We start from the raw sequence: 21,598 nt of genomic DNA, 5'->3' as shown, positions 1-21,598 counted from the left end.
GTCGTATTGACAATTAAAACTGCAATCTTGCCACTTGCATTCAGAGAAAGTCACATTAACTACTGAACCTTGGAGTTGTGAAACAGAAATGGTTCCAGAAATAGTGACGTAGTTGCTCGTGCATCAACTGCGCGATGACGTAGGCGCTCAGTAACCTTACAAAGAGTCCACTACTGCAAAAAATATATATATTTTACAGGCAAGTTGCACAGACTGACTCAGATTGATTGCAACATGTTGACGATCGGCTATATTAGATGACAGTTATTTCCACACCTTTAAAGTGAATGCAGTCAGTTCAATCAGACCATGATAATTTGGAGACCAGTTACCTCCCACCAGAGGGTGAGGATGTTGCACATCGACGTGTCTCCTCTTGTTTTTTACTTCTTAACCCTCCTGAGACCCTCACACATCCTCACACGGGGTCATTATATTTATGCTTTTCTATAAATTCGAAGTGTTTTGTACCTTGTGACACAATGATGAATTTATAATGTACCATAAACCCACTGTCCCCATGCAAGGTTGTACTTTTTAAATATTATTCGAAAGACGATGGTCCACCTAATCCCAAATAGCTCGGAAAAATTAAAAATAGATCCCAACAAGAGCTCCAGCCTCAGGAGGATGATGGGACTTCATCCAGATTTTTATATTTGAAGTCTCTGAGCCCAGCTGATATGAATACACCCATATGTTTAGTCTTTCTCTGGCCCTTAACTCAATTCAGTGTCATGTTTACTAATTTACTAAAAAAACGGAATTTTTAGCTTTTAAGGATTCATTGACTGATAGTTTAAATGGCATTTTGGCAATTTGCTGGTGCAAAAATAGTTTTGTGTTCTGTTTTTTGCATAAACATAAGAGTTTTATGGGCTTTTTCCAAATCTGCACCTTGATACCTGCAAACTATCAAACAAACTGGTACAGGGATAGGTTGACATCAGTCAACAAGGCCGATATAGGCCAGTTCCAATGTGTGGTGCCCTTTAGACTCAGTTTCATCCTCTGAACTACAATATCATAAAAGCTCCCATCATTACCCTGTGATATAGATGTGATCTTTGTTGAGCAGGCAGACATTTATTTATAGAAGCATGAGTTAGCTGAGCAGACTCGGAGCTCTTGTTGAATCTAAAGTGGTATAATTGGCTAAACAGCCCATATAAGCAGTGTAGGAAGGTTAGTTTCCTCCTGCATTGTCTGAGCCCTCTCCGCTGAGCTTTAATGCTTCTTGAATATAAAAAAATATATAACATTAACTAAATCGCTGAGATGATTTCTGCCTCCGGAGCAGCTCCGCCTCAGAGGAACGCGCCAAACCTAAAACACTGCAACAGCTGCTTTTTACTGATTCAGACACTTTGGGGACTTATTAGCAAAATCAGCTTCTGTAGTGTTTGCCTGCACACGCTACAGATTCTTCACAAAGACCTCAAATAAAGAGCATTTCAAGGTTTACATGTGCAGGATATCCCCACACTCCACTGCTGTACACCTCCGGACGCCCAGCAGCTAACGTGTGTTCAGTGCTGTCCTCTGGTACGCTGTCCCGGTCCAGCCAGGCGACCCAGCCACGCCTCAGCCCCAGGTTTGACACCACCCTCTCTGGCTCCTCTCTCCAGGTATGAGTGCTCTGCAGTTGCAGAACCTGGCCACTTTAGCGGCGGCAGCGGCGGCGGCCCAAAACTCAGCCAGCCCCTCCACCGCAAACCCCCTGTCCTCCAACGCCGCCTCCCTGGGAGCGTTGGCCAGCCCAGGTAACGCCACAGCCACTCAGGTTGGGGGGTCCAGCGCCGGGGGAGGGTGGAGGGCCCGACGCCTGCCTGCGTCCTTCGCTCTCCATCGTTACCATTGCCACTGTTGTCGTCCCACGATCCCCGCCGCATCATCACCGACACCATTACTGCCGAAACATCCTCATTGTTTGGATCCCCGTCAGTGTTGTTGACCTTCTTTCTGGCACATTCCCATGGTGTGTGTATGTGTGTGTGTCCACCTTCATATCAAGACAGACACCATGCTGTGTTACTCACCCGCTGCCTGCCTGCCTCACCTCCCTCACCACAGCCATGCCATCCTGTGATACACATGCGCTGTCCATGGTGCGTGCGCATGTATGTGCGTTTTCGTGCTTAAGTGTTCCCGTCAGGTTTAGACCTATGTGTGTTTCTTCCGTCCTATTTTTGGTCGAATTCTTTGTTCATGCCTCACCTCACCCGCTCTGGAGACATTGTAGAAACTTTTTAGAGCAGCAAACTGGTTTTCTTCCCGGCGGACAGCGTTTGTTTGTGTTGTTTCTGTGTTCATAGCTGTGGGTTTTAAAAACCTCCTGAACCCGGCTAAGGTTAAATACCATCACCTTCAGACTCCCCCCTCCTACCTCTTCTTCGCAAAGTGCCTCATCATTCTCACTCGCGCTGCCCCTCCTCCTCTCCTCTCCTTGTGTTCCTTCTCGTTGCCCTCGTCTATTCCTGCTGCCCCGCTTTTGACAAGCTCCCTGTTTCTGCTCCGTCATCCTCCCCTCTCATGTCGGCTCGGCCTCGCTCCAGCAGCCGTGGTTTTGCTGTCTCTTTTGGTGCGCACTCCCAACAGAGCATGAATATGAAAAACTACCCCCCTCCTCCCATACGCACACATTCCCCCCCCCCCCCCCTTCTTCCTCCTTAACACTTGCACCTCTTCATCCCACTCCCTGCCTTCACCGAGCTGATCTGCGCTTGGCGTGAACGCCCGTTCTCGTCTCGTTCTCGTCTCGTTCTCGTCTTGTTCTCGTCTCGTTCTCGCCATACTTTTCACCTTCTCTCTTTTATTCCCGCCTGTGTCTCCCTCCTTCTTCTTCTTCTTCTTCTTCTTCTCTCTCTCTGAATGTCAGTCCAACCTTGAATAGTACGCACTCAGGCTGAGCCGCTCTTTGTGAATGAGTGGCGGCATATACTGCATGAAACTGAAAACGTCACGCCAGTTTTGATAAATATAGACAGTTCTGCATGGAGACAGGCCGTGTGCTGACATTACGCTTCCTTTTACCGCAACATTTCTTAACGTGTTCAGCCGCAGTCCTGCTTTGTTGGCATCGCTTTCATGAAATCAAGGGTAAATTAATACTTTTTTAAAAAATTGTTTTTGTTTTAAGCAGAATGAGATCGAAGGCTTTGTGCACCACATTTCCCTACCCACCCCATCCTACCTGTCCACCAGTTTGTCCACACATTTGCCATCACTGCGTGTTCAGGTGTATGTGTGCGTGAGTTTGCGTCCAACTGTGGTCTATTCATCCATCGCCCGTTGGCTGTTTTTGTGTGTTTCAGTGGATTTAAAATAAAACCAGGGAAAAGTCATTTAATTATAGTCCACATTTCTGAGGTTTGACTGTTATATGCATTCTGTGCATATCTGTGCTTCTTTGGATTGTCCTTATGTTTACGTAATGCTCTTACAGCATTACCTCGATTGCAGCAATCCTGCAGTATACTTGCTTTGGTGCACAACATACCATGCAGAATTCTGTTATCATCTCCATACACTTCTATAGATTATTATATTTAAGGTCAAGGTGCCACTGCTTGTTTTGTAAAGGTTAATTAAAGGTGCCACTTGTAGCATGTTTAAGCATCAGTATAGCATCAGATCAAACACTCATAAAGGAACGGTGCAACTATGAGGAGAATTGGTTTTATTAAGATCTTTTCTGCCTTGAACCGTGGTGCTTCTTGTCAGAGAGATGCTCCCTTTTCTCCATTCACACCGGCTGAACTCGAGAGATAAACAAATTGTGAAGTGATTTCTCCATCAGCCTCTCGGCATTCATCGTCGCCACGAGCTCACAAAGCTTTTTTCTCTTTGCCCGTTGAAGAAAGGAGTCTCGGTCTCAAATTGAGAAAGAAAATATGCACAGAAACATCTGCAAACCTGCATTTGCATGAATAAGTTAGTCATATTAATTCCTCTAAAAAACAGAAGAAGAAAAAAAACAAAGGACAATCAAGCCACAGCTCCTTCCCAATCGCTGATTTGCATTACATGAAGGTGCCTCCTTGTCAGTTCCTACTGCTAGCAAAAAGCTGCAGTGTAGCAGAACGCACTATGAAGGAGCTGAAGCCAAGTTTTAATATGCTGTCAAAGCAGGAAATTGAGCCCTTCAGGAGACACTACAGCACACGGAGCCCGACATGTCTAACAAGCACTCTGTCCTGGCAAGTCCAATTTCCAAATGTTAGTTTTAGGTTATTGTAGTTTTTTAGTTAGACTAAAGAATTTCAGCAGCTTCTTCAGCCCCAGGTTGCACATTGTGGGGCAAACCGTTTTTCTCTCAAGTGGGGTTCAAATTAAAGCTTTGTTTTAGAAGTTTGGTTCATCGCTCACTCACACACACACACATCACCTGCTGATAATGCAACTTCTGCGTGCGTGTCCATTTCACATTTTTTGGGAGAGACAAAGCCTGAACTGGACAGCATTTTTAGTCTCTTGATGCCAAACCAGTGCCTGTTTTTTTGTTGTTTTTTTTTACCTTTTACTCTATGTAGTTCATGTCTAGAAGTAGTAAATGTTTAGGCTCAGTAATGACCGATTATTGTGATTCAGCTTGCCACCAAGTTTCAAGAAACTGAAGCATGCAGCCATTAAAGAGATGAACTTACAGGAAGTAATCCGAGCCAGCTCCCTTTGGTCTGTGTAGCACATCTCTTTCCAAATTCCTTGTCATCACTGTCTGTGATAAATGCACCAAAAGCTGATGCTAATTTGCTACAATGGAGCACTTACTGTTTGCTTTAAATGAAGGTCAAGCTATGCAAAAGCCTGAACCTCTACACAAGGAACCTTGTTGCTTTGTTTTCTATATGTTTATGTAACATGTCCACTTCTTTTGTCTCCTACTCTCCCTCTTCACCTCTGTCCTTATCCCTCCTTTTTTTATTTTTGCTCTGTTCATCCTCCTCCTCCTCCCCCTCCTCCTCCTCTTCTCCCAGCAGCGGGCACCACAGCCAGCTCCAACGCTGGCGCCATGAACTCTCTGACCTCTCTGGGCACCCTGCAGGGCCTGGCAGGAGCAACTGTGGGCCTGAACAACATTAATGCACTAGCAGGTAGCGTTAACAGTGAGTATTCACCCTGCCATCAGCCACTCCACCTCCACCTCTGATCATACACAACCAACAGCGACATCACTACCGCAAAGCCTGTGAGTCAGTGCAGAGAGACGTAGCCGCAGCTGTCGGGGGGGTTGACTCAAGTGGGGTTTCTGATGACTTTGAGTGATTCACTTGTACGTTAAACAAACTCTGCATTTAAATCTGTTGGAACCAAGAATGTGCAGATTTGGTAGTAGAAGGAGGAAAATGCATGCCAAAGAAAATCAACATTTAATCTCATTGAACGAAGAACGAGTATATCAAAAATCCATACGTTTGTCCAACTCTAATGTGAACGGCTATTCCTAAGTATACAAATATCAGAAATGTTGAAACTGACTATCACCATGCATCACTTGGCTTTCTTCTGAAACAGAAAAAAGACAGCGTGATGCTTCGGTATTCCCGCTTTTGCTAAAATTCCCAGAGTTTGGTTCCTCCCGTCGTCTCTCTGTGTCTCAGTTTGACTTAAAAAATAAATGGTTGTTCCTCTTTTAAAGACAGCTACTGCATAAAATCACCTGCCAACACATATTTCATCCATTCCTCCACTCATCTCTTCATCCGCTTCCTGGTTGTGTCCCGGGTTGTGCTTGCTGTAAGAGTGCCGGTGTGCCATCCTGGCGTAGTTGGCGTGCTGCTCGTTGCCTAACAAAGGCTGTCGCTGTGTCATCGTTTCACATCGTGTTGGATTTGTTGTGTCACTGTTGTGTTTTCTGTTGTTTCTGCAAAGCGGTTTGGACAAGTTGCACGGGGGGCTAAAGGCCAAAATTGTAATTTTTCCTTTGGTTAGCTGCCAATTTCACATTTACTGTTGTGTAAATGTTGTAATTGTACCCTCACAATGCAGTTCTATCAATTTTCCTGGCTGGTAAATACAAATCTTTTCAATTCCATGCCAAAAATATAAAAGGTAGCTGTGTTGTGTTATATTTTAACACAAAACAAACTCAAATTTGATCATTTAAATGTCAAAAGGAGAAAACGCAATTTTTTTCAGGCTGCTGTCATGCTAGGAAATACAATATTTGATCATTTTGTTGCACAAGAGGGCCCAAAAAGTCTGTTTTTGTCCCAATAATAAAAGCTAAATAGGACTCTTTTTTTTCTTTCTTCAAACTAAAAAGAAATTAGAGAAAAGTCTAATTTTCTGTCAAAGCATTAACACAGCTGGGTGGTTCATTAATCCATTTTAAGTTTAAGCGAGTCACACACGTTTCTTTCCACATGTGGATCGTGTCGACCGCATGGCCGCCCTGTGTGGCGTTCTGGCATCTGCCGAGCCGTGTGGTGCGCGTCCTGCCTTTGACCTCTGGGGAGACGGGGCTGGGATCTTAATCAGAGCTGTTATGACAGCAGAGATCCTGTACAACCAGCCTCTTCCACCACATTATTCTCCCCTGACCTTTACCGCTCTTCGGTTCGACTAGCTGTATCCGCTGTGTAAATTATATATGTGTCTACTCGAGCGCATGCAGGTACAAAAACACAGAACATGTCTAAACACACACACACGTGCTCCTCCTTTTGAGCCGAATGGGTCGCTTTCATTTTGCATCCCATTTTGTCCTCACAAACCCTTCTCTCCTCTTAGCGCATCCTTCCTCCCACTCACCCACCCACCACCAACAACCGCCCTCATTTAAACACATCTAGGCCTTAATTGAATTGCAAAGGTCACTGGTGCAATTATTCCTGAATAAATGAGTGACCTATAATCCAGAGCGCCGCGGTGATAATTTATTTCACTGTGTCTGACGGCGAGGCGACAGGACGCCGAGCCAGTGTCAGACCCCCTCTGACAAGTTGCCCTCCGTTGTGATATTAAGCCGTTACATGCAGCTAATGAGTGTTACTGCTGTGTTCCTTCACTTTTTAAAATCGCCACGCTCCCCTCCCCTCCCCGCCTACCCTTTACGCGCCGCGTGCCTGTCTTCACCCCTAAAGAGAGCCGTCACGGGCAGGAAAAGCACACATGATCACACCGCAGTATTTGTTTAACAACGCCACTTTGAATGAAGCGAAAGATAATTCTTCATCTTCTTTTTATTTTATTTATTTATTTTTGTCGTTCCGTCGATGCTGCTGTGGTCTCCGAGTGTGTTTCTGTGTGTGCGCATGCAGCGCTGCATGCTTTTTACTCCGAGATAGCCGTGCAGCTCTGGCTGTCATCAGCTTCCTTCATACTTTACCGTATTTAAATGAATCCTCTGTGTGTGTCCTGTGCTTGTATGTGTTCGTCCTTTGTGTTTTCTCGTCACACGGTTGGTCCTCTGTTTGTTTGTGTGTGTGTGTGTGTGTGTGTGTGTGTGTGTGTGTGTGTGTGTGTGTGTGTGTGTGTGTGTGTGTCGATGTGAGTGCAATTTACATTTATGGTCCGGCGTAGCTGTCGGTGCTTGTATGTGTTCGTCCTTTGTGTTTTCTCATCACACGGTTGGTCCTCTGTTTGTTTGTGTGTGTGTGTGTGTGTGTGTCGATGTGAGTGCAATTTACATTTATGGTCCGGCGTAGCTGTCGGTGTTTGTGTGTTGTGTGTCTCGTGTCATGTATGTTCTTGTGCGTGTGTTAGTGTGTGTGTGTATGTGTGGTTAAAAACACAACCTTCAGTGGGAGCGCTAATGAGTAAGTGCACTCTTCTTTCTTTATTGTTGGGTTTTATGTAAAGTTGCTCAAATGCTCTCAGGTATGGCGGCTCTAAACGGAGGCCTGGGCGGCGCAGGGCTCACCAACGGGACGGCAGGCACCATGGACGCGCTGACGCAGGCTTACTCAGGGATCCAGCAGTACGCCGCCGCAGCGCTGCCCACCCTCTACAGCCAGTCCCTGCTGCAGCAGCAAGGGGCTGCCGGCAGCCAGAAAGAGGGTCAGTAGCCTAAGGCTGTATGTCTGCACATCAGTGCTGCTCAGTGGGAGTTAGATTTGAGAGTGTTTACAACAGCAACTTTTTTCCCCTAAATGTGTGTCTCCTCTAGGATTTGCTCTTCAAAAAAGCAAACAGGCATTTAAACTCAGCGCTGAAACCAAGAGTAGACTCTATAAAGTTATAGTGTTGTGGTGTAATGTCCTGATAAAATGTTCGTTTTTATCAAGTAATAAAAATCTGTGCTAAAAACATAAAAAATTGGCCTTAAAGACAGGATGCCTTTTAACTCTTTACCCCTTGAAAGTCTACTAGTTGTAACCCTTTAAGCTCTTTTCTGAACTGAAAGGTTTCTGTCATAGTTCACGCCTGCTGATAGAACAAAGTGACAGGGTTTGCATCAGATGTTAGTGGAAAAATCTGGAAACTATTCTCATCGTCGTCAAACCACGACTTTCTTGATACACTATGTTGCCAAACGTATTCGCTCGTCTGCCTTCACATCCCATTCTCAGCTCCAGCTTTTCTGGGAAGGCTTTCCACAATGTTTGGGAGTGTTTGTGAGAATTTCTGACCATTCTTCAACAAGCACATTTGTGAGCTCTGTTGGGTTGAGGTCAGGACTTTGTGCAAGGCAGTCAAGTTCTTCCACACCTCCTTGCTCATCCATGTATTCGTAGACCTCGCTTTTGTGCACTGGTGCGCAGTCACCCCAAACTGTTCATACAAAGATGGGACATGAAATTGTCCCAAAATGTCTTGGTATGCTGAAGCATTAAGAGTTCATTTCACTGGAACTGGGAGGCTGAGCTCAACTCCTTAAAAGCAACCCCACACCATAATCGCCCCCCAGACAAGTACTGTTCCCCTGGTAACCGCCAAACTTAGAGTCATCCATCATATTGTTAGACAGAGAGGTGTGATCTCAGGCTTGGGTGCAGCTGCTCGGCCTTGGAAACCCATTCAATGAAGCTCTGTAAGCACCGTTCTTGAGCTGATCTGAAGACCACATGAAGTTTAGAGGTCTGTAGTGACTGACTCTGCAGAAAGTTGGCGACCTCTGTGCACCATCTGCCTCATCATCTGCTGACCCCACTCTGTTATTTTACATGGTCTAGCACTTCATGGCTGAGTTGCTATCATTACCAATCACTTCCACTTTGTTTGACTTGTTGCTTAGGTGTCATCCTATCACGGTACCATGCTGAGCTCCTGAGAGCGACCTATTCTTTAACAGGTGTTTGTAGAAGCCGTTTGGACGCCTAGTTGCTTGATTTTATGCACCTGTGGCCAGGGAGGGGAATGGAACACCTGAATTCAGTCATTTGGATGGGTGACTGAATACCTTTGGCAACATAGTGTATATTCTGAGGTTTGAAACTCATAATTGCAAAATAGTCAAATGTTGTCCTAACGTGGGCAAAGAGTTAAAAAAAAAATTACTTTTAAAACTAAACAACGTTTCAGTTCATAAAAAAGTTCATCCTCATCTCTTAAAACCAAATTCCTTGTTTTACAACTGGACCAAACCTATTTTTATGTCCTTTATTTCACTTACAATAACTCGTTTCACATTGTTTTAGTAGCAAACAAAAGTAGTGTTTAATCAGACCTCTCTTGGATTCTGATCAATACTTTTATTACAGCGTCTGAGAGAGAAAATGTGATAACTGGTCAGTCTGCACATCAGCGCTTCTGCAAAGTGCCGCCTACGTACAGAACCTGGCAGCTGAAGTTAAATTTACCCAAAAGCTTTACACGACAGCGCTGAATACAAACCAGATGATGAAATGTCTAGTAAAACAAATAGAGCCACATACTGTTTGTTTGTGCACTTCTCATCTCGGCTTGCAGCGAAGATAAATTTGTAAAGAAGCTGTCTTTCTTTGACAGTCCATCCAGGAGTTCAAAACCCCTCAGGGAGAACAAAGATGTGCCAAACACTGGGCTCCCTCGCTGCTTCATTTAGCTGTGGAGAGCATATTAAATGATTCTGAGAGATCTGACCTATTAGAATTATTAGAATGTGCGATAGAGGCTGGGTAGGAGGGCACCCTATGACCCCTCTTAAGAGAGACTACATGCGGCTGAGAGAATGAATAAATCAAAAGCAAAAGAATAGGGAACTACTTTTGTTTGCAGCAAACCAAAATATAATTATTAGCTGAAAACCAAAAGCTTTCATCTTTGTTGGATTTTCAATACAATTGCAGAATGCTGTTTAAATTCAATAACAAACCCAAGGTCATGGGATATTGTGGGAAGCGGCGTGCTTGTGCCGAGTTCCTATGACGACAGCCACAGTGCAGCGCTCCCTCTGCTGCAGGTTTGCTCAAATGGAAAAACTATACTGACCTCATATCTGCTCTGCATATCCCCCACCCCTCCTCCACCTCAGGTCCTGAAGGTGCCAACCTGTTCATCTACCACCTGCCCCAGGAGTTTGGAGACCAGGACATACTGCAGATGTTCATGCCTTTCGGAAATGTGGTCTCTGCCAAAGTCTTCATCGACAAACAGACAAACCTTAGCAAGTGCTTCGGTACGGCAGCAAAAACCAAAACGCACACAAATGCCTGAAATTATTTCTTTTTCTTGACTGTGTCCTAAATCAGGGGCTGGGTTGTTGCTGAAGGGAACAGTGCTCAAATCTGAAGGACGGCAAGTTCTGACTGTGCATAAAAGATGGACGTTGTATCAAAGTGCCTTATCTGCATTTCTTCTGATATCAGAAGGGACAGATTTCTTACTTAATACAACATGATGCTCATTTTCTAAATGATGGTCCCATTTAGGGTTAAAAAAAGACCAGAAACAAACACAATAAGCCACAGAGCAAGGCTACCTTGGAATTGGATCACATTTTAGTTTGTAAGCATAAAGAAAGCAATGAATAGATTGCCCAATTCAAGGCTTTAAAACAAGGTACAATGAGCTGTTCTGTAGCTATGTTGGTGGATACATCCATCTTTTATGTACAGTTTGTCAGTGTACAACATGACTGTTGTGACTTGTTAGACTTTGAATAGTTGTAACTTCAATATTTTAGCGATAATTACAGAGCAATGGTATTTGTATAAGATCTGATCTGGCTGAGCAACGTACCTGAAAGAGCAAACAATTTTCCCACATGACACAAATGTGGCAGGAGACACTTCTGCTAAAAATAGTGATGATTTCCGGCTCTCATAATCGGCTCATAAAGCCGAAAATGATCAAGTTTTCCACTGGGAGGTTGTCCTCCGATGGCCAGTTTCCACAACATGTCTGAGCTATTACCAAGAACAGATTATTTTTTTATTGGATCAGCCTATATTTTTGTGGTGCTTTACTTCAAGTACCATAGAAAAGAGAAACATTCATGGCAAGGTTCTTCAGAAAGTTCCTGGAAGTTATTCATTTGGTACTTATTATTATAAGTCCTGACGTAACACCGATGAATCGCCAACATAAACTGCTGACAATTCAAGAGAAGAGCCATTCCACTAATACCTGAATTTACCTGGATTCGAATGAGTCTTAGTAATACTTTAATAGTAGTAGTCTATCTTCTATAAGTAATTCATATTTACACAGTTATTTCCAGGGAACTTTAGAAGGAACTGTTAGGGAATTGCATGAAAAGCTTGACAAAGAAGAATTCCGTGCCTCCTTTCCATCTGGATTTACGTTTTCCTTACTGGTATGTTTTTTTTTTAAAGTACTAGAGTAAATCCAGGGAAAATGCCGTGTAGATTTGCATTTGTATGGAAATCAAAACCTAAATATTACACATATCCAATCCACAAGCAGCAACTAAGGAAAACGGAACTAAATCAAGCATGGATCCAGGAAAAAACTACCGTCTGGTACTTGTCAGAAAATGGTTTGCGGGGATGGATGTGAGACAAGCGAGACGAGGAGTTTACTGTCAGCTTCAGAGGTTGCAGTTATTACAGGGGGAAGGGAAGCGTTAGCATAAACAAAAATGACTTTTTGGGGAGAAGATAGAAAAATAAATCTTAGTATAACCCCACAGTCCGCTCCAAAACCTTTAATTTTACTTTTTTAATCAAAAGTGGCCTTTGTCAAAGTAAATCTGTGCTTTAATGCTACCTACAATCTGTTTGTTTGTTTTTTGCTGTAGTCTCTTATTATTTTGTTGATGCAACAAACAAACATCCCTTAGGCCATCATTACAGTTTAATTTTGTCTTATTGTGTATCAGGAGTGTTTTTAAACATATCAAAGACCCAGAAACAAGGTAAGGATGCCTTGTGAAGTATTTTTGTCATGCAAGAACTCCAGAACAAGGTGACACTCTAGCTTTAAATTGATACCATAGATGCATCTAGTAAAAATCTCACACAAGTTAAAATCAGTGACATCGATCTCAAGGTCAGAGCAAGTTTTCTGAAAATCGAATGTGATAACTTGAGAACAAGGCAATGTAGGATTTATGCAGGTAAGATCACAGCAACAGCACACTGTAAGGAAAAGACCCTACAACATTAAGTAGACACTCCAACAATCAGATGACTACTTTTAAACAAAGAGTTGGTGACAATGGGAAGGAAAAACTCCCTTTTAACAGGAAGAAACCGAGCACACAACCAGGTACAGGGAGGAGGGGCAGCCTTCTGCCATGGCCGGTTGGGAATGAAGTAGGCCAATGTTAGGCTGCCTGAAACCCATCAGTCTGACTCAATAATGTTTTAAAAGCCTTCTTGTTGTTATTTTAATACAGTTTCTTCACAACTGACCTTCTTCTGACTTTTCCTCTAACCGTCCACTTTTCTCTTGCGCCCCTCACAGGCTTCGTCAGCTACGACAATCCAGTGTCGGCACAGGCAGCCATCCAGGCCATGAACGGCTTCCAGATTGGCATGAAGCGGCTGAAGGTGCAGCTGAAGCGCTCCAAGAATGACAGCAAACCGTACTGATCTTAGCACTAGGGTCTATCTGCTCCCCATGTTAGCACTGCTAGGGTAAGTCCCCCCACAGAAAAAAAAACAAAAAATGATGAAAATGAAAAAAAAAACAGCAAACCGAGCCACGACCTCTCTACACAGGGACTCGGGGGTGAGGGTTCAAGGGAAGGGATGTGGGAGGGAGGGGGAGACGACCTACAACCACCCTGAGGGAGACACACGCCTTGTTTTCTTTCTTTTTTTTTCCTTCTTTTTTTTTCTTGCTTTTTTGGAGACTCTTATGTTCAAGTATTATTATTTATTACAGTTATTTTTGACACACATGAACGCTTCCATTACCACCATTACTTTGTGCAATTTTTTCTTTCTTTTTTTTAAATAATAATGGAAGAAAGTAGCTTTTTTTTCCGATTTTTTGCTTCGCAGTTATTTAAAACTTTTCTCGGTGATTATTTATACTTTTTTCAGGACAGACGTAAAGACAAAGGAGCCATGAAGATTTTTTTATTTCCTCTCTCTCATTATGAACCTGAGGCCTGGTGAATGGTTCATTATTACTTTTTTTTTTTTTTTTACTACTTTTAAAAAAAAAAAAATTTTGACGCGCACGCCGATATGCACATTCGACCTTTGACCTCCGCGGTGTTGGTTGCAGGCCGCCGCTGCTTCTCCAAAAACCCCTCTACGCCTGCTGGCAACCCGGGAGCAAAGGCTGCAAAACTTTTAGTGGCCTCTTTTACAGTATAGTCAGTGGTAACATCAACCTGCCGTACAGTTACAGTCTACCACCGCAGGAAGGAAAACAAACACGCATACTCCAGCTTTTATTTATGTGAAAATTTAAAAAAAAGAAGAATTTTTTTATTTCTCAAAGGTAAAAATGAATAATTAGTAAACACATTTCTGGGTCAGATCACATTGGTCTTTGTTGTGAAAGAGAAATTACAGCATGTAGAGCATTTTCAAAATAACATCCAGAATTTGATGAAGGCTATGACAATGCTATTACTACTACTAATAATAAAAGAGTTTATGGGTTAAGGGGGTAAACTGAAAATACTTGATGTTTGTTTGAAAGATTAAAAAAAATAATTCAAAGTACAGAAAGCCACAGGCCTGTAAATTTTATTTGTAAAAAAAGCAGTTCTATTTTTATACAGCATTTTTACTGCCTCAGATTTAAAAGAAAAAGGATTTTATTTATTGCCTATCGTTAAGTTATTGGACTCCTATAAAGTATACAGCATCATTATAAAGTAGACCCTTGTGGAGAAGTCTCGTGGAATTGGGTTCTCTGGTGTTTTTTTGGTGTTTTTTTTTAGTGCAGAAAACCACAGTCACCAAAACATTTCGCCGCCATTCGACGCCCCTCCCACCAGCACCACCACCACACTCTTCTCTGTGCCGTTCACCCACCCATCTATCCATCCATCTCTCTCTCTTATTACCACTCTCTCCCTCTCTCCATCCATAGTGGGACTACTTCTTTCACTTGTCGAATTTCAACCTTTTTCCTTGCGTTTTTTTCTTTTTATTTCATAATTTTGTTTGTTTTGTTTTGAGTGTTTTTTTGTTTGTTCGTAGCCCCTCCTTTACCTGCCGACTTTTACAAAGATCTGAAAGCAGAAAGGAACGAGTTAAAAGAACCTCCCCACCCGTTCCCCGTCTTAAAAAAAAAATTCTCCCAAATGAACATCCATCCGGGATCTGATGGATAGCGCTTTGGGTGCTCCTTTCTTTATTTCTTGTTGTTTTTTTGTGTGTGCGCGTACGTACGAATGAGTGAACGTGTGTTGTTGCTTGTTAGTATATAGACTTGAAACATCAATATCATTTTATATTACTAAAAAAAAACGAAGAAAAAACGGATTTAAAGCTAAAATATTTGCAGATGAAATCAGTGAGTGGCGTTGCTGTTCTGCTGTTTTGCATTGTTGTTCGTTTGTTGTTGTTTGCTGTTTGTTGTTGTTGTTTCTCCTTTATTTATTTTTCATTTTATTTTATTTTTTTACATAAAAAAAGAAATGCTGTAGTGGTGTGGTGCTCTGGCTCTCTGTGTGTAACTCTCTCCTCTCCCGTTTTTTCTTTCCCCCTTTTAGAACAACCCATCTCCATGCCTGTTAGCTCATCGTTTGCCTAGCATGTCTCCGTGGTGTTGAAAAAAACACAAAACTTTAAACAAAAACAAACAAAAAATACCCACCAAAAAAAAAGTGCCATCGTCCTCCTCCTCCTCCCCCGTCATTGTTTTTTCTGATGTCTTTTCCGAGCTCACCTGATCATAACCTGGTTCTCCTCCTCCTCCGCCACCGCCGTCTACTGACCTTTTTTGAACTTTTAGCTTTTTTGGACTTTTTTTTTTGTTTGCTTTTTGGTCTTTTTATGTTTTTTTGTTGTTTTGTTTTTTGTTTTTGGTTGTTGTTTTTTTTTTTGTTCTTTTGCATGTGACCTCATTTGGATCTGTTTTCCGGGAGGGTTTCAGGGAGGGAGGGAGGCGATAAGGGAGGTGTGGGTAAATGAATCAATGTGAACACAAACAACATAAAAAAAAAAAGCTGCATTCGTATGAAAAACAACAAAAAAAAAAAAAGACTGAGATTTTTATGGATAAAAAAAATGTTCCTTTTTTTTTCTTTTTGAGAAAAAACAACAACCTGTGGCAAAGTGATTTCCATACAGTCTCTTTTTCTTTTATTTCTTCTTCTTTTCTTCTTTATTGTTGTTATTATTATGTCAGTTACTTTTCCTTCCTTCTTCATTTAAAGTAAACTTGAAAGTTCACAACAGGAATTGGCGCGTCTTCTTGCTTCTGGTGCCGATGGAGAGGAGAAAAAAAAAACACACAAAAAACACACACAAAAAAAGCCACAAGAGCGCGGGCCAGAAGCAGTCGGCGTCAGTTTCTCTGAGAAATAAGACTACTTCCAAACAGTTTTGAATAAAAACTGTCTGATCAATATTAGACTCTCTCAGAGCTCTCTAATGGTTTTTACATTTTTCAGGCAGTGTAAAGTTTTTTGATAAGGCCATTTTAAGTGGCTCTGTTTCTCATTCAAAGTCTATATATAGAACCACTTTTTTCTAGAGTAGTTTAAAGGTAAAAATAAAAAAACGACATTTGCCCTGTTTGGGGGGGAGAAATGCTACCTACTTGTGTCACCTTTTGCTGAACTGACTCACAGATAGACAATCCGTGGTTTAAATGCACATGATGAAATGACCTATATTTTCTACTGTTTAAATGTATAGAGGAAAAAAAATACTACGATACCTGTAACCCGCGTTAACGTCGGTGCTTCTCGTGAGTTTAGTTGTGGTTTCATCACAAGTCTAACGGTCTTAAATGTCTCATGTTTTTCAAGAGAAGACTAAAAAAAAATCAGTTTACTTGAACAATAGACAAAGCCTTTCATATTACTATAACAGTTACTTTGTTTTTTATTATAATTTTCTTCTTTTTTTTTAAGGAGTCCCTATTTGCTAAATTTCCTGTTGGTTAATTACCTATATGAAATTCCTAAAAATATATATAAATATAAATATATCTATATATATATATATATATATAAAATGTCAGCTTGTGAAGCATCAATGTCATTATTATTTTATTTCTCTCGTGGGAAACAATATTTAGATGTGTTTTTGTTGTTCAGCAAAATGTCTTATAAAGGAAAAAAAGACAAAATCAGTGGAGTTCAGTGCCAAATTCTGAAAGGTACTTCCTGCCTAGCGCGTCAGTGTATTTCTTGTGAAATTATTTGATAACATGGGTATTTTATTATAAGTGTTTTGTATGGATCCCTCATATTTAAAAATATAGATTTAAAAAAAAAGTTTGTTAACTTGCTATTCTGTGGTCTTGTTGCCTGAAAATGTCATGTTTGCTTTTTTCTTTGTAAAGATGTAACAAAAAAAAACAAAAAAAGAAAAAAAGTGCCCATGTGTCATATATATATCTATACACACACACACAAACATTCATACACACACGGACATGCGCACACACTCTCGTGCAGACCTCACAGTTTACTTTGTTATTGTGCATGAGAGCCCCTGAGTGTGAAAGCCTCTACAGCAACCGCTACCGCCCGCCAGCGTGCACAAACACACACACGCACACACTTTAAAAACACACACACGAGTCACGCACTGATATTTTTAGCCATTGTACAGCAGTTTTACTCATCAAAGCCTTACCACAAATCTTTGCACTCCTGATCTATCTCTCTCTATCAGTATCTCGCACACACACACAAACACAGACGTCAGGCTTCAGCGTGGATTGTTTTGATTGTTTTCCCGCGCTCCGTCCCGCTCCTAAGCTCCCACCAAAAAATTATAAATAAATAAATAAAAATGGAGGTGAGAGTCATACACAAAGCCTTATTTCTCAAGAACCCTCTTATCCCTTTTGTTGAGTTCAGAACGTCTCAGAGTTTGCGCCGTTTGTCTCAGACGGTGAGGATCATTACTTTTTGTGTATCACCTCAGACGAGCGTGCTCGCTTTCATGATGTAAGCACAGGGCAAGACTCGCTCGTTCGCAAACGAGCCTCGATCTTTTGAGGAAAAAGCACACGCCGGCGTCGGCTGGTCAGAGGAGTGAGGCGGGACGGGTCCGGAGCAAGTTTTGAGCCCATTTGATTTCCCCATCGCCGAACTTGATCCTTCTGACGTTTCCTCCTCTTCTTTTTTATATAAGCGGTCATGAGACTTCTCCATGTGCGAGTCTTGTGGTGTAAACGGGCCAAAATCATGTTTAGATGCCAAAGTGTGTTATTGACATTCATCATAGTCGAGCCGTTTACATGGCACAGTGTTGTCAGTCTATTCAACTGCCCCCCATCCCCCCTCCCTGAAAGCCTAGTTTACGGTCTGCAAAAAAAAACTACAAAAAATGTAAAAAAAACCACAAAAAAAAAACTAAAGAGGGCAGCATTATTTTCTACAGAAGCTCACCAGTCGCCTTAACCAGGGAGCGTTGTACCAGTATTACAGGAGATGTTGTCAGTCAGTGATGTGTGCCAAGTCTAGGTTCACTTTCGTGTGCCGTTAACCTATCACTCGTCTGGGTTTTCACTCTTCTGCCATTTCGTCCGATCGGCCACAGCGGGAAGGCTGAAATGGCTCCTCGCAGCAGTTGAAGGCGATTCAGAGAGAACGAGAGAGATGGAGGCATCTGTTTGAAGGATGCCCCTCTCCGTCTGGTTGTTGTCTCCCAGGCTAACCGGGGTTATTAGAAACAGGGCTATGTGGAGAGACGTCTTATTGGAATAGCGACGGGGGAAATAAAGCGCTTGTTGGTTGGAAAGGGAAGGGTCACGTCCACGGGTCCCGTGCGCAGGCGGAAACAACAGCCAGAGCCGAGATGAAGGCAATACAGCTTTCATTATCCGCTCTCCGAGACCAAACGCGATGCCAAACTTTATGCGATTTTACGGAGGGAGGCGAGCAGACTTCTTTTTTTCCTAAATGCAGTACACACACACACACACACACACAAACACACGAGGCGTGCAACAAACAGCCATAGCTACCTGTACGAAAGCCGGACAGTCCCCAGATCAGCGTCGATGGACCAGGTTTCGTGTAGTCGCGCCTTTTTTCAGCTCGTTCCAGCGCTGTCGTTTCCACATTTTGAGCGTCCCAAAAAAGCAAAGACAAATTGCCAAATCTCACCGACTTGCACAGAAGCCCCACGTCGCGCAGTCTCAGTGTGAAGCATCTCGTCTTTTTGTCCATGTCGAAGCACAACAGGGCCGTAGAAACGGAGTTTCTGTCGAGCGGCTCGCCTCAGGGGCTGTCATCGCCGATGCTCGTTGTAATCTTTCTATCTTGTCACTGTTCACTTCTCTGTTCTCCTTCTTTCTTAATTATCTTAAGTGCTATTTATCAAACAATGAAATCTGAAAGGAAAAAAAAAATTGAACTTGTCGTTTTTTTGCATTATGGCTTATGTCAAGTTTTTTGAGGAAAAATGTTTTGTGTGTTCTCTCTTCCTGTGGCGTAAAAAAAAGAGCTTGTTGTCTGTAGAGATAATCTAATTTTCTTTTCTTTTTGGGGGTTGTTGTTGCTGTTTGCTGTTGTTGATTTGTTTCTTTTTAATTCTCAAAAAGGTTTTCAAGTAGTTTTCAAAGTTATTGTCACGAGAGAAGCCAAAGTCAATGCATTTCAGTGGATTCTGTAAGCGTGATGTATGTTTGTTTGACAACTCTTCGAAAATCTGTCACTGGATGGGATTTAAAAAGTACAAAAAATGCAGGCTTTCCTATTTCTACAACTGATTGTACTTATGCATTTTGTACCAGTGGAATTTTTTATACTGGAGATTAAAGGATACAACAAAAAAAATCTTAGAAAAAAAAAACAAAAAAACGCTGTCTGGCCTGGTGGTGTGGCCTGACCCTGACTGGTCCCCGAGTATGATTTCTAGCTGGCATCGAGAAAGTTGGCTTTTGATATAAGATTTTCTAGGAGATCTTTGGCTTTATTTCTTTCACTTCTTTTTCCTCACTTGAGTGTTGTTCTTTCTTTCTACCTTTCTTTCTTACTTTTTTTTCCCCTTTTTGTCCGAAAAACAGAGCGTAGGTGAGTTTCAGATCTTTCATTTTTTGCTTTATAAATAGTTCTTAGCAAGTTTGTCTATACAACAGCGGTAAGTTTCATTTGACTTCTGTATTGTGCCGTCTACACGATAAGACAATTATAGAAAAAGAAGGAATAGAAATATTTAGTCACCTTCAGTGGATTAATGTATTAGTTTAATAAAGAGATCAACTAATTAGAAGATTTTTGCTTTTAGCTGTTTAGATTTTTCCAGTTTCTCTGTCCTTCTCTGTGAACTAACTGTGTAGCTGAAGCAGTCAGAATTATTTTTGTAAACGTATGTTCTTGTGTGATGCAGTTTTTTGCTTCTGTCTCCTATATTAAACCATTTTTCCTAATACTTGTCTCTCTCTGTGTTGTTATGTTCCAGTGGCTGTCTGATGTTGTACTGTTTCACAACCTCTCTCCCTGCCATTCGCTCGTTTTCTCTCTCCTTCTCTTCTTCCTCATAGTCTCTCTTTCTCCCTCTCATTCTACCTTTCCCCTCTCGTGTTCGTGTTTATTTATTTATTTTAATTCATTTATTTATTTTGGTTATTGTTTTTTTTTATCACATAGTAAAGTTGACTTCATCCGCAATGACAACTCACTATGCTGTTCTCACGAAACATAGTAAATATACATCGAGGTGTTTGTATGTATATTACTGTGTAGCCCAAGTCGTCGCGCGACAGTCAACAAGTGTTGCCCAACCCAAAAAATGGCAACGCGGGATCCTGCAAATCCAAATTTGACCAGGAACAACTAAAAGCTTGTTAGTTGGGTCTAGAAATCCCTTAGCTTAAAAGAATGGTTTGACATTTTGGGGGAAAATACACTCGTGCGCTTTCTTGATGAAAGGTTAGGCCTGCTCTCCTTTAGGTCTTTGAGAGATATATATCTCTAGATCCTTGGAGTTGCAGGGACTTGGTGACCTTTAGGTTGTTTTCTTTTCCCAGTGTCAGGTGGAAACCATAAAAAGTACATACTATTACTCTGTTTTATGTGCACAAGTAAGACTACAAGTTCCTAGTGGTTAGCACCACCTTTTTCAACTGGCAACAAGTCCTTCCACATCTTGACAGGCAGTGCTTGTTTGCTTCAGGTCATTGAATGTTGTGTGCCAGGTGAGCTTTGGCCATCACCCTGTTATACACTTCTCAGTGGTAGATGACAGACTGGTTACCAAACTGAAGGAATAATGGCAACATTAATGTGAGCTAGTTAGCTGCAATGGCAGATTTGGATTGGTGTGATGTTACATGCATTTAAATTATTGCCATCACTGTAGAAGACTTAGGATTATGTGTGGTCAGGGTTTCCGTCTATTTGGAGTCATAGATAGTATAAAAGATGAAAGCGAAGCCAACGCAAAAGTTGCTTTACACTTGAGTTCCACCTAATGGCCAGATGTTGGGCGATACCTGCAGTTGCAAATGGCCAAAGTAGGGTAAAACAGTTGGCACCACAACAAAACACCTTTAGCTAGGTTCAAATTTTACATGATTACTTTAGTCTTTGTTTAGTTAGCCGTTAGAAAGCTAGCTGAGGCGCTTGGTGAAATTGTGTTAAAATGCTTTAAATATAGGTTGGATTATAGGTTAGAAACTGCATCTGTTGGAGTTTTTTGTGAGCAGAATTGTCAATGAGGATTTTGTTATCTCCTCCAGTGTAGACAGGATTTAACTATCTTTATTCAAATAAACATTAAACAGCAACTGAAATAAAGTTCCTACACTTGGCTAGCTTATAGCTCCCTATTTATAGCCATTTGTTCTTTTACACATTTCTTTTTGCACAGATTAAAGATTAAGTGTGTTAGTGAGTTTTATAAACATTGATGAGTGGCTTTTATTTCACATATAGCTGTTACCATTCCTTAAGCTAACTTAGCTGCTAGTTATAGCCCCTTTTGTCCTAATATCACCTCATTTAGTTCATGCCAAGAAAGCAGATGAGTGCATTTCCCTAAATGTTGAATTATACTGTATATTGCTAAATTATTTGCATTCAGAAGCCATCTTTTACTAACTTTAGTCCCACTGAGGACTGTGACATTTGATATTTTTACCAACTTTTGAGATAAACCCTGAATTGGCTCTGATC

The 21,598-nt window shown here is 41.7% G+C and overlaps 1 protein-coding gene across 28 annotated transcripts in view; it reads left to right on the top strand.

The window, feature by feature from the left end:
* celf2 (cugbp, Elav-like family member 2) overlaps positions 1 to 18,399 on the top strand; it is a 241,817-nt gene extending 223,418 nt beyond the window's left edge. For 5 of the 28 annotated variants that reach the window (XM_085137087.1, XM_085137081.1, XM_085137092.1 and 2 more), the window contains 5 exons: positions 1,629 to 1,763; positions 4,977 to 5,105; positions 7,804 to 8,001; positions 10,397 to 10,540; positions 12,793 to 18,399. In XM_085137087.1, coding sequence (XP_084993213.1) covers positions 1,629 to 1,763; positions 4,977 to 5,105; positions 7,804 to 8,001; positions 10,397 to 10,540; positions 12,793 to 12,920 — 734 coding nt within the window. In that variant the 3' untranslated portion in view covers positions 12,921 to 18,399. The remainder of the gene's footprint in view (positions 1 to 1,628; positions 1,764 to 4,976; positions 5,106 to 7,803; positions 8,002 to 10,396; positions 10,541 to 12,792) is intronic. The other 23 variants (XM_085137084.1, XM_085137094.1, XM_085137099.1 and 20 more) reach the window with 12 other exon arrangements.
* Positions 18,400 to 21,598: the final 3,199 nt, after the last annotated feature.

Source organism: Neolamprologus multifasciatus, chromosome 17 (assembly GCF_963576455.1).
Source record: "Neolamprologus multifasciatus chromosome 17, fNeoMul1.2, whole genome shotgun sequence".
NCBI classification, from domain to species: Eukaryota; Metazoa; Chordata; class Actinopteri; order Cichliformes; family Cichlidae; genus Neolamprologus; species Neolamprologus multifasciatus.
Note: the sequence above shows the minus strand (reverse complement) of the source record. Positions and strands in the feature narration are given on the sequence as shown.